Here is a 12,114-nt window from a genome sequence, read left to right on the forward strand (position 1 = left end):
CCTTTCCGGCCCCCGCCGCGGCAGCTCCCGCGTACACCAGCAGTGCCGTCCACTCGGCCGAGATGCTCCGGGCCTGTCAGTTATCGGGCCTGACCACGGCTGCCCAGGTGAGCGCGGGGGCTCTGGAGAGAGTGCGCGCGAGGGAGCCGACGGAGGACAGCCAGCGGAAAACGGGGGAGGCTCTGGCGCTGCCTAGGCGTCAGGACAAAGGCGTGTCTTAGGGCCCTCCTCATCGTGAGAGTCCCGGGCGCACCCGTGAAGCGGTTCACCCTGCTGGGGTGACTTGAGGGTTATTGGGGAAGCGAGGTGGGGTGTGGAGTAGTAGCGGGGAGGCGGGCGCAGGCCAGGAGGCGCGGCTCCGGGGCGTGTCGTCCAATTAGCACTGCGCTCGGCCAGTCAGGGGCCAATCCTGGCTGCCGGCGTCCGGGTCGCCGGTTGAGCGCGTGATAGGTAGGTTTCCAGTGGTGAAGGTCAGGGGAGAGAACTACAATTCCCAGCAGGCCATGCGTGCCCGCGGCTTGTTGCATCTGTACTTGGGAGGTTCCAGTACTGCTCGAGTGTGTCCGCGTTTGAGGGGTCAAGGTTGTAATTATAGGAAAGGCACTACCTTTCTTTTCGTAGCAGAGAACACGTTCTCTGAGCTATTATTAGTGCAAACAAAAGCAAAATTTTTCGTTTGTGGGGCTCAGACTCCTGGTATTTGAGGGCGGACAGGAGTGACGACCTTGTGCTCATTTCTGAGAGTTACTGTAGGGATCCATGTCTCCAGAGGCTAGGACAACTTTGACCCACATTCAGGGAGCCTAGCCTGGACTCTCAGGTTTTTTGGTTTGTTTATTTTGCCTAATTACTAGTTACTTTCTAAAACAAAATAAACTACGATTTTCAGAAAATCAATATTTTGGCAAAGTGTATCACAATACAGATTCTGTGACTCCAGCAGAAACTGAACAGTGTCTCTAGACACAGCAAGTTAGAGATCATAAAAGTTAAGCCTTGTTTTTTCAAGTTTGCTTCTCTCCCTATTCATTGCTAGGGTAAGAGAAGCTTATTCTCTAGGAAAGTGGTACCTGTATTTTCTGTTGCTGTGCTACAAGTAGCACAAATTTAGCCATTTAAAACACCACCCCTTGATTATCTTACATTTACTGTAGGGTAAAAGTCTGGGCTTGAATGATCTGGAGTCTCTGCTCAACTTCATAGAAGGCTGCAATGAAAGTATTAGCCATGCAGTGTTGCACGTTTGGTTATGCAGATTGTTGGTAGATTTCAGTTCTGTGTAGCTGGAGGACTGAGATTCCTGTTTTCTTCCTGGCTCTTGCTTGCTACTGGTCTTAACTTCTAGAGGTTTCCTGCAGTTCCTAGTCATGTGGACCCAGAGAGACCTTTCATAATATGGATGTTTGCTCTTAAAGACCATCGTGAACTTATGTCTGTGACTTCAGAATCTCTCTTCCTTCCCTGTCTGATCTCTAGAGCCAGAGTTAAAAGGTTTATGTGATTAGTCCAGGCTTACCTGGATAACTTTACTTTGATTTAATTCAGAATTGATCTTTTGGAGTCCCAATTGGGAAATAAGAAAACTAATTAAAACTTCATTATAGGGGACAGACTAGTGCAGTGGTAAAATTAGATGCTTTGCCAGGCTGACCCATATGGGAAAGTTCCAGATTTGCCTTCAGAGACCCTTCTGAGTATCATGGTCCACACATGCCCATAATCTGGAATTTGCTGAGACTAGGGGTGGATTGCATCATTAAGACCTAATTGGGGGACCAGCAGTTGGCGTAATGGTTATGTTATACTCCCATGTAGTCGACTGTGGTTCGAGTCCTGGACCCAGTGGCTTAAACTCAAGCTGGGCGTGTGTGTGTGCGTTCCCAAAAATCCCAAGTGGAGAGTGGAGGAGAAGGGATTGTAGCAGGGCCATCCGCCTTGGGTGTGGGGGGGTGATTTCTCACTTTCTGTCTCTCTGTCTTTCTCTGTCTTTCTGGTGAGCGCATGAGCCCTATAGCATAAACCTCTCCGAAAAAGACCCAATTGGGAGAGCTGTCTCTGTCATTCATGGAAGAAGTTAGTAAACTTTAACAATGTTATTTTATTGTTATTAAAATTTTTTTCTTTTCTTTTTTAAGAGACTTTTGCTACAGGGCATGTGCACTCACCAGAAAGAGAGAGACAGACAGAAAGCAAGAAATCACCCCCAAGGGGGATGGCCATGCTCAATCTCTTCTCCTCCATTTTCCTCTCAGGATTTTGGGCACACATGCAAACACACCTGGCGTGAGTTTCAAGCCAGCAGGTCCAAGATTTGAACTGCGGTTGACTATGTGGGCGTCCAGTGATATAACCATTGTGTCATCTGCTGGTCCCAGCTTTAACAATTTTATAATAAAATATGAACCCTTTTCTAGCTCTCAACCAAGATTTCTGAAATTGCTGTCTTGTAAGATTCATTAGTTTAGTCTCACAATCCCCTCTGTTTTTGTATAGCATTTGACATTGTAACTTTGTAAAACTGCACTTTTGGTGTCTCTCATCTAGTATTGTGGGTTCTATCTTGACAGCCTTCTCTCGTTTTACTTTACTGAGTCTGCCCTTTTTTTTAATTTTAAAATGTTTAAAATTTTAATTTTGCTATAGGATGCCTACGCTCCCTGGAGAGAGAGAGAGAGGGTGAGTGAGAGAGCGCACGTGCAGTCCCCAGGGAGGATGGTCATGCTGCAGTCCTTTCTCTATTCTACTTTAAGGATTTTGGGCACACATGCACTTGTGCCTGGCATGCTTTTTCAAGCAGCTAGGTCTGGGACTCTAATTGATTGCACAGTCTGCCACGTGGGATCCAGCTGTGCCCTGTTCTAGCTCTTTACACGCTCTTAATTGAGTTGCATCAAATTTTCTAACTTTAGTCCCTAAGCAAATGATTCTAGCCTCCTCTTTTTAGTGTTGTACTAGAATTTCTAAATTGTTTTTTTTTTCTCAGCGTATCAATGATCTACTTGTCAAGATCCTTTCCACTTTATCAACGGCATTTTCTTTTTTATTTTTTAAATACTGCTTAGGTTTCTTTTTTTAAGAATTTTTTTTATTTAGAATATTATGGTTATTTTCCATAATATTCTATATTATTTGCTATAGGGCATGTGTGCTTGAGAGAAAAAAAGAGAGGAGAGAGAGTGAAAGTTGCCAGATCTGAGTCTCAAACTGCAGTCAGCCAAATGGGAGCCCAGTGCCTTAGCCTCCATGCCATCTGCTGGCCCCTCAAGTGCCTTTGTTTCTTTTTTTTTTTAATTTTTTTTTTTTATGTATTTATTTGTTGTGATTTTCAAGCTGCCTGGTCCTGGATTCAATCCATGGTCAGCCATGTGGGAATCTAGTGCCTTACCACTACTTCAGCTGCATTTCTTGAATATCTTCTTGCTTTTACTATTTCCTTGGTAGAGTCAGTTCTTTACATAGTGATTGTTAAAAAAAAAAAAAGCAACTTTTTTGTAAAGGTATGCAGATTACACCATGTCCTTCAGTGATACCCTATCACATTTAGCATAAAATCGAAACGTTCACATCCCTTAAGTCCCTTAATGATCTAGTTCTTTTTTTTGTGTTTCATTTTTCTTCTCTGGCTCACTCTGTTCTTCTGGTATTATTTTGTACTTATTTTGTCTTTTTTTTAAGCTTTTGTATGGGGAAGGGCAAGGGACATCCAACGGGCATATTTCTTTATTTATTATAAGGGTTTGGCTCATAGTTCAGTTGGGAAGTTTAAAATCTGCAGTGTGGACTGGCAGGCTCAAGACCAAGGAGAGCCAGTGGTACATTTTCAGTCTGCAGGTTGGCAGCTTGGAGACCCAGAACAGTGGATGGTGCAGTTCCAGTCTGAAGGCAATCTGCTGCAGAATTCCCTCTTGCATTTTGTTCTTTTCATACCTTCAGCTGATTGGATGAAGCCTACCCATATTTTAGAAAAGAATCTGCTTTATTCCTCGCCAATTAAAAAATTTTTTTTTCTCGGGAACCAGCAGTTAGCGTAATGGCTATGTCGCTGGACTCCCACGTAGTCGACCGCGGTTCGTGTCCCGGACCCGGTGGCTTAAAACTCACGCCGGGCGCGTGTGCGTGCGTGCCCAAGATCCCAAGAGGAGAATGGAGGAGAAGGGATTGCGGCGTGACCATCCCCCCTGGGGGGTGATTTCTCGCTTTCTGTCTCTATGTCTCTCTCTGTCTGTCTGGCGAGCGCACGCGCCCTACAGTGAAAATCTCTCAAAAAAAAAATTTTTTTTTTTCTTCAGATTTTGCTATAGGGCATGTGTGCTCATCAGAGAGAGTTGGAGAGAGGAGAGAGAGGAAGAGAAAGTGAGAAAACAGCCCTCAGTGGAGATGGCCACACCACAGTTCTTTCACCTCTGTTCTCCTCTTGGGATTTTGAGTATGTGCATATACGTGCCTGGTGGGTTTTTCAAGCCATCAGGTCCGGGACTCAGTCAGCCATGTGGGAACCATGCAATCAGCCATGTGCCATCCAGCCACCTTAACCATCATGCCACTGTCTGGTTTGCCCAGGCCTAAAATTTTTAAGGTAGGCACTGGGTTTGGACGACTTGGGCTTTTAGCCCAGCCTAGCTGCTCAGTTGCATATGTAATAATCTTTTCTGCTTATAACTTAAAAGAAGAGGAAGATACATTGTTCTTGAAGGTCACCCAAGTCAGCTTTTTTAACAGAGACCAAGTTTGATGGCCCTGCTACTCAAGACTTGAACTTGTGCAGTCCTGGACTATCATCTTCTAGAATTCTTTCCATTAGGGTTATTAAACAGTAGGCTACTCAGTCATGGAGAAGGGCTGCCAACCACAAGTGCTAAAAAGTAGTTTAGCATATCATTCAGCCTGCTGTTTGTTTTGTATCCATACTGGAATCTTTTTCATTCTTCCTCATTTTCATATCTGTCGATCAGTGACTCTCAAACCAGTTTGAAGTACATCTTACATCACAACTTAGTACACACAAGTGAGAATACATAAAATACATTTGTGTGGGCCAGCTGATGGTACAGTGGTTAAGATGGCTAGTTCCAGTCTTGGACCTGGCAGGTTGAAAAACACATGGGGGAGACCAGCAGTTAGTGTAATGGCTATGTTGCTGGACTCCCATGGAGCCGACCACAGTTCGAGTCCTAGACCCGGTGGCGTAAACTCAAGCTGGGTGTGTGTGCGCTTGTGCCCAAGATCCTGAGAGGAGACTGGAGAAGAGATTGCAGTGTGGCCATCCCCCCTGGGGGGTGATTTCTCAATTTCTGTCTCTCTTTCTGGCGAGCGCACATGCCCTGTAGCAAAAACCCCTCAAAAAAAAAAAAAAATAGGCGTAGATGCAGGGAAAATTAAAGAAGTGTTTTATTCTGTATCTGCTGTTTCCATCACTAAAGATCATTTTTCTTCTAGGTATAGAATGTGTTTATACTGAGAGATGGTAGTGCCTTAATGCCAAACTTACTGGGTTTTTGGTGGGATATACTTTTCTTTTTTGAGAGAGAAATATTTTTCCAATAGGGTGTGTGTGCCCAACAGAGAAAACAGAAAGTGAGAAATCACCCCCGGGCGGATGGCCATGCTGCAATCCCTTCTCCTCCATTCTCCTTTCGGGATCCTGGGCACACATGCACACCCTCCCGGTGTGAGTTTTAAGCTACCAGGTTCGGGACCTGAATCATGGTCCACTGTGTGGGAATCCAGTGAGGTAACCATTTCTGCCATCTGCTGGTCCTAAGGGATATACTTTTTAACCTTAATGCGTGATTCTTATAAATATTTTAACTGTACGAAAGGTTACATTATTGAATATTAATGTGTATTTCTATATTTCAAATGTAGAACTGACTATTAGCTTCTGGGTGCCTGGTTTATGTGGGAGGAATCCTTTGGACAAAATCTATTAAAATGCAACAGCAACCAGAGTCTCTAGAGGAAACCTGGAAACTGCAGACAGATAGGTTTCATGTGAGGGGACTTGTATTACAGTATCCATTTGCAGGTCATGATGCTAGGTTGTGGTTTCTATGTGTTCACTTTAGCTTGACAGAGCTGAGGAACAGATGGTCTGTGTAAGAATACTACATGGAAATTGCATGCTTTCTCTCTCTTTTGGTTTGCTTTTTGCTTTCAAAGTTTCTTATTCTTCTGAGACAGAGAGAGGTTATGCTGTGTTCCATCCCAGATCTCAACTGGCCCAGACTGGGCATGCTGAAGGAAGTCCTAGACCTCCCCACCCACTTGCTTCCCCCCCCTTTTTTTTAGTTTGTTATAGGGTACATGAGTTTGCCAGAGAGGGAGAGAAAGAGAAAGAGAAGGACGGTGAGAAATCACCCCCGGCGGGGAGGTCTGGCAGCCATGGTGCAGTACCTTCTCCTCCATTCACATCTCAATAGTTTGGGTACACACACGTGTGTCTCATGATTTTTCAAATCGCCAGGCCTAGCACTTGAGCTACAGAGTTGACCATGTTGGAATGAGCTTCCTTAATATCCATGCCACCTGCTGGCCCTTTTTGTTTGTTTGAGTCGTTTCTGCAGGGTGGAAACAACAGTGATAACCATAATAATATTTATTAAAAAGGTTATGTTGAGGTAAATTGCTTTGAAACAATAGTCTTTTTTTTTGGTCATAGGGTGTGTGTGCTCACCAGATAGAGGGAGGCGGGAAATCACACCCCCTTCCCCAGGGGGATGGCCAGGTCATAATCTCTTCTCTTTCATTCTCCTCTCAGGATTTTGGAATGTGCTTACATGTGCTTGGCATGGTTTTCAAACCTTCAAGTCCGGGACTCAAACCATGGTTGGCCATATGCGAATCTAGCACCTTAACTACCACGCTGCTGGCCCCGAAACCAATATAGTTGTTTTTACATTGTAGGTTATTTTAAAATATATTCCATGGGACCAGCAGTTGGCGTCATGGCTATGTTGCTGAACTCCCATGTAGTCAACCACGGTGTCAACTTCTCTAGTTCAGGAGAATATGCTCATTGGATAAATATCCACAGAATACCTCTGGGTAATGAAGAAACTGATGGAGAGCATTGGTTACAGTGGAGAGGGGAACTGAGTGTCTGAGGAACAGGAGTATGAGAGTTGACTTCACTCTACACATATTTATACCTTTTGAATTTTAATTTAAAATTTTATATTTTAAATCCTTTTAATACTAGAAACTATTAACTTACAGTCAGGTAAAATATGTTCTGTTGGGCTGGATTCCAGGGCACAGTGGTTAAGTACTGTGCATAGAAAGCTAGATTTCTCCCCTGGCTTGACTGGTTTGAATCCCAGCTCCAGTGGCTCAAGAAACATGCTGGATTGGGGAACCAGCAGTTAGCATAATGGCTATGTCACTGGACTCCCACGTAGTCGACTGCGGTTCGCGTCCCGGACCCGGTGGCTTAAACTCACGCCGGGCATGTGTGCATGCGTGCCCAAGATCCTGAGAGGAGAATGGAGGAGAAGGGATTGCGGCGTGACCATCCCCCCTGGGGGGTGATTTCTCGCTTTCTGTCTCTGTGTCTCTCTCTGTCTTTCTGGCGAGCGCATGCGCCCTATAGCCAAAAAAACCTCTCCAGAAAAAAAAAAAAACAAAAACATGCTGGATTAGATGCATGTGTCCTGACAGGGTGAAAAAATGGAGGAAAGGAACCACCAGGCAGCATAGTGGTTAAACTGCTAGACTTCCATGTGGTCAACCAGGTTCAAGGCCCGGGGCGGGCAGCTTGAAATTCATGGCAAGGGTGAGTGTGCGTGTGTCCAAAATCCCAAGAGGAGAGTGGAGGAGAAGGGATTGCCGCGTGGCCATCCCCACTGAGGAGTGAGTTTTTGCTTTTTGTCTCTCTTGTCTCTCTGGCAAGCGCATGTTCTCTATAGCAAAAATCTCTTTAAAAAAAAAAAAAAAGAAAGGAAAAAGGATTGTGCGACCATGCCCCATTGGGCGTGCTTTCTCTTTCTACATAAAGCAGGTTTTATCTATGTATGTAATAAATTTCAAATTAATAGGTACAAATGGTTTTCAGTTGATCAGAATCACCCCCCAAATAGTGTTTAGACATTTATTTGTTTATTTCAAGGAATGCACATATTGTTAGGAAACATTTGTGTTTGCATTTTTTGCTTTAAAACAAATTGCAAAGCATATTGTAAGGAGAGACTACTTCTGTGGAGGTAAGTGCACTTGAGCATTAAACACTTTTTCTGGGGGACCAGCAGGTGGTGGGGTGGTGGTTAAGGCGCTGGACACTCCCACATGACCGACCATAGTTTGAGTCCTGGACTTGGTGGCGTGCTTTCTCAATTTCCCCCTCTCTCTTTGTCTCTCTCTGGTCATATTAAAATAAACAAATGAATAAAAACGAACAAAACTTTTGCTAGCCCAGCTGCATGTCACAGGTGGTAGGGGACTGCTGTGTGATAATGGGCCCATATGTTGAGCCTCAGGTATGGATCCTGATTGACTTGAGCTTGCCAGGTATGCCCATGATCTTGGCTCCCTGGAAGACCGTTGGTGGAGCTCAGTTTGGTGAGACCCTGTGAAGGAGACCTGGCCCCCAACCCCATGAAATAAATAAACTTTAAAACATTCCTTTTTTTTATAGAATTGTTGACTTTTAGTCTGATGATACACTGGGATAAAACAAGAATGAACTTTAGATTTAGGTGAATGCCTCTAGGACTTGACCAGCTATACAGTTAGCATAGAGATGGGAAACTTGGTTTTCTGAGTAAATTAAGCTGAGGTTGGATTTCTCCCAAGTGGATTCCCATGTATTCTGTAATGTATTTTCAGCTAGAATTTGTAGGCAGTTTTTCAAATGTCTAAGTTTCCAAAGTAAAACAGTATTTTATACTATTTTATTTTTCTTGTATATTAAGAAAGCATATGGTGAATTGCAATTGTATTTAAGAAATAATTAGCATAAAAACTCCATAGCATGGTGGTTAAGGAAGGCAGATCCCACATGGCCAGCTGCATGTTTGAATCTTGGTGTCAGCTGCTTAGAAAACATACTGGGGGTGTGTATGCGTGCACGTGCTCCAAATCCCAACAAGATGGAGGTGGATTTGCAGTATGATGCATTTGGGAGATGCTTTCTCTGTTTTCCGCTCTCTCTGGTGTTCCCTCTGGCAATTTAACAAACTAAAACAAATAATTAGCATATTAAACACATAGCAGTGCTAATTAGTGATAGCCCAATAACCCTTGAAATATTAAAGGTGGACTGGCCCCATAGCCTAGTGGTTAGGGGAGCCAGCTTCCATGTGACTGCTTGCAGTTTAAATTCTAGCCTCATGGCTTAAAAATCATACAGGATGTGTATACGTGCATGTCCACAATTTCTACAGGATGGAGAAATGGAGGAGGGATTGTGGCATGACTACTTCCTGTTGGGATGCTTTCTCTTCCTTTCTGTCTCTCTTGTGAATTTGCGTGTCCTCTGGCAATTTAAACACAAAAGCAATTTTATATGAACTGGGTGTGTATGAATTCAAACTGAAGGTCGGCCATGTGGAATCACTGTTTTTAAAGAGTATAAAATGTTCCATGATAAATTGATTTATGAAAATAAAATTTTTTGCTTAACAAAGTCATTTATAATAAGAGTATTCTACATTATCAACCCTAAAAGCTAACCTGTTGTGATGCTTTCTCCTCTTCAGAGTTGTCTCTGTGGGAAGTTTGTCCTCCGTCCATTGCGACCATGCCGCAGATACTCCACTTCAGGCAGTTCTGGGTATGTAGTTTGTCGTTCTGTAATTGAGCTTTACACGAGTGCTCAGGTGTGTGTGTGTGTGTGTGTGTGTGTGTGTGTGCGTGCGTGTGTGTGTGTGTTTCTTAACTCTGGGAATAGCTATGGAAACCTCCTCCTGGAGCATTATTTATTTGTAGATTTAAACTTTTGTGTGTGTGTAGATTTAAATTTATTAATATGTTCATCTTGGTTCTTTGCTAATTGGGCGGCATCCAAGGTAGACAGTTTTGTGGCAGGTAGATGTGTATCCTGAACTCAGCAAGTTGTCACTTAAAAATGTATTTGTTAGTTTTAGTTGTTATTTTATTGTCTCACTTTTGTAGAGTTTATTATATTAAACAGAAATAAGTTTAAGAAAGACGGACCTTGGAAGTTATAGTTCATTTTGGGGCTCAAAGGAGAGCTCGTGATTGTCAACATTTTAAGTATCAAAGGGCATTTCGTATCACTCTTTTTTTTGGGAGAGGTTTTTGCTATAGGGCGTGTGCGCTCACCAGAAAGAGAGAGAGAGAAAGTGAGAAATCACTCCCTTCCCGGGGAGATGGCCACGCCACAATCCTTTCTCCTCCATTCTCCTCTCGGGATCTTGGGCATGCATGCACATGCGCCCGGCGTGAGTTTAAGCCACTGGGTCTGGGACTCGAACTGCATTAGGCTACATGGGAGTTCAGTGACATAGCCATTACGCTAACTGCTGGTCTTGCATCACTCTTTTTATTCTAGATACTGAATTTGGAAAAAATTTTAGCTACCTATTATTAATGGATGTTATTTGCCATTGCAGACATGTTAAAAAGTAATCAGGAAAATGTGATGCGCAGCTGATGTGTTAAATTTGTGATTTGAGTCAGTGATAGAGAAATAGAGCTTAGAGTATAGAGCACGTTGAGACTCTGCCTTGGTATAAGAGAGGAGATTAGATATAGGAGAGCCAAAAACTAGAAATTCGTTTCCTCTTTCTCTCACTCAGGTTGACTGCTGGGAAAATCGCTGGAGCAGGCATTTTGTTTGTTGGAGGAGGTGTCGGTGGCACTATCCTATATGCCAAATGGGATTCCCATTTCCGGGAAAGTGTAGAGAAAACCATACCTTACTCAGACAAACTCTTTGAAATGGTTCTTGGTTCTGCACCTTATAATATTCCATTGCCAAAGAAGCCGGTAAGAGTTTTAAACAGTATTTCAGTTTCTCCTATGAAATACTTTTAAAAGCAAGTTGTTTTTATCTTGAAAATATTTTGTTGGGGCCATAAGTATGCATAGATATGAATGGTTAAGGGAATTGGATCCCACATGACCAACCTCGATTTGAGTTCTGGCCCTGGTGACTTGAAAAACATGCCCAGCATGTGTGTGTGTGTGTGTGTGTGTGTGTGTGTGTGTGTGTGTGCGTGTGTGTGTGTGTGAGAGTGTGTGTGTGTGTGAGAGTGTGTGTGTGCCCCAAACCTCCACCAGATGGAGAAATGGAGGAGATTGTGGCATGATCATGCCCTGTTGAGGGGGCTGCTTTCCCCCCCCCCACCTCCCTGCAAGCACATGTGCCCCAGCAAATTAAAAATGTGTGTGTGTGTGTGTGTGTGTGTGTGTGTGTGTGTGTGTATCTGTGGACCAGTGATTTCTCTTCTGGGAAACTGTTCTACACATAGCATAATATGGGGCTTTTCAGTTACATGGACATGGATGTCCCTCACTCTGTTTTTTGTACAGGTAAAACAAAATAGGAAACAATTTGAATGTCTATAGAGGAGTGGGTGACCAAATTATGGGATATCCCTACATTAGGTATTATGTAACTAAAAATAATTTTTTAACTTGAAAAAGAATATCCATGATATGATGAGTGAAAAAAGAAGCAAGCTTTGTGGTCATTTGTCTCATATAATCCTATTTTAGTTTAAGGAAGTGAGAAATTGTGTATGTGTATATACTTGAGCTCCTGCTCAGGTGGAAGGATAGATTTCAAGCTCTTAGCAGTGGCAACCTGAGAGGGCTGAAGGGAAAGGAGGAGTGAAGATGGAAAAATGAAACCTCTGAAATAAATAGCTTGGCAGTGTTTAAAAAATTATTTATTTAATTTTAATTATTATTATTATTATTTTTCACTTTGACCAGAGAAAGACAGGGAGAGAGAGAGAGAGAGTGATAGTGAAAAAGCAAACCACTGGATCCAGGACTTGAACCATGGTCTGCCATGTGGGAGTCCAGCACCTCAACCACCACACCATCTGCCAGCCCTAAGGTTGGCAGTTTTGACTTGGTTACATTAAGCATGTTGCATAATTTTTTTTTTTTTTGAGAGGTTTTAGCTATAGGGGGCGTGCACTCACCACA

At 43.3% G+C, this 12,114-nt stretch overlaps 1 protein-coding gene across 9 annotated transcripts in view; it reads left to right on the top strand.

The window, feature by feature from the left end:
* Positions 1-18: 18 nt before the first annotated feature.
* Positions 19-12,114, top strand: part of IMMT (inner membrane mitochondrial protein) — a 48,506-nt gene continuing 36,410 nt past the window's right edge. For all 9 annotated transcript variants that reach the window (XM_027768255.1, XM_006168374.3, XM_006168377.3 and 6 more), the window contains exons 1-3: positions 19-107; positions 9,693-9,766; positions 10,755-10,944. In XM_027768255.1, the coding sequence (XP_027624056.1) occupies positions 63-107; positions 9,693-9,766; positions 10,755-10,944 (309 nt within the window). In that variant the 5' untranslated portion in view covers positions 19-62. The remainder of the gene's footprint in view (positions 108-9,692; positions 9,767-10,754; positions 10,945-12,114) is intronic.

Source organism: Tupaia chinensis, unplaced genomic scaffold, assembly GCF_000334495.1.
Source record: "Tupaia chinensis unplaced genomic scaffold, TupChi_1.0 Scaffold145741_1, whole genome shotgun sequence".
NCBI classification, from domain to species: domain Eukaryota; kingdom Metazoa; phylum Chordata; class Mammalia; order Scandentia; family Tupaiidae; genus Tupaia; species Tupaia belangeri.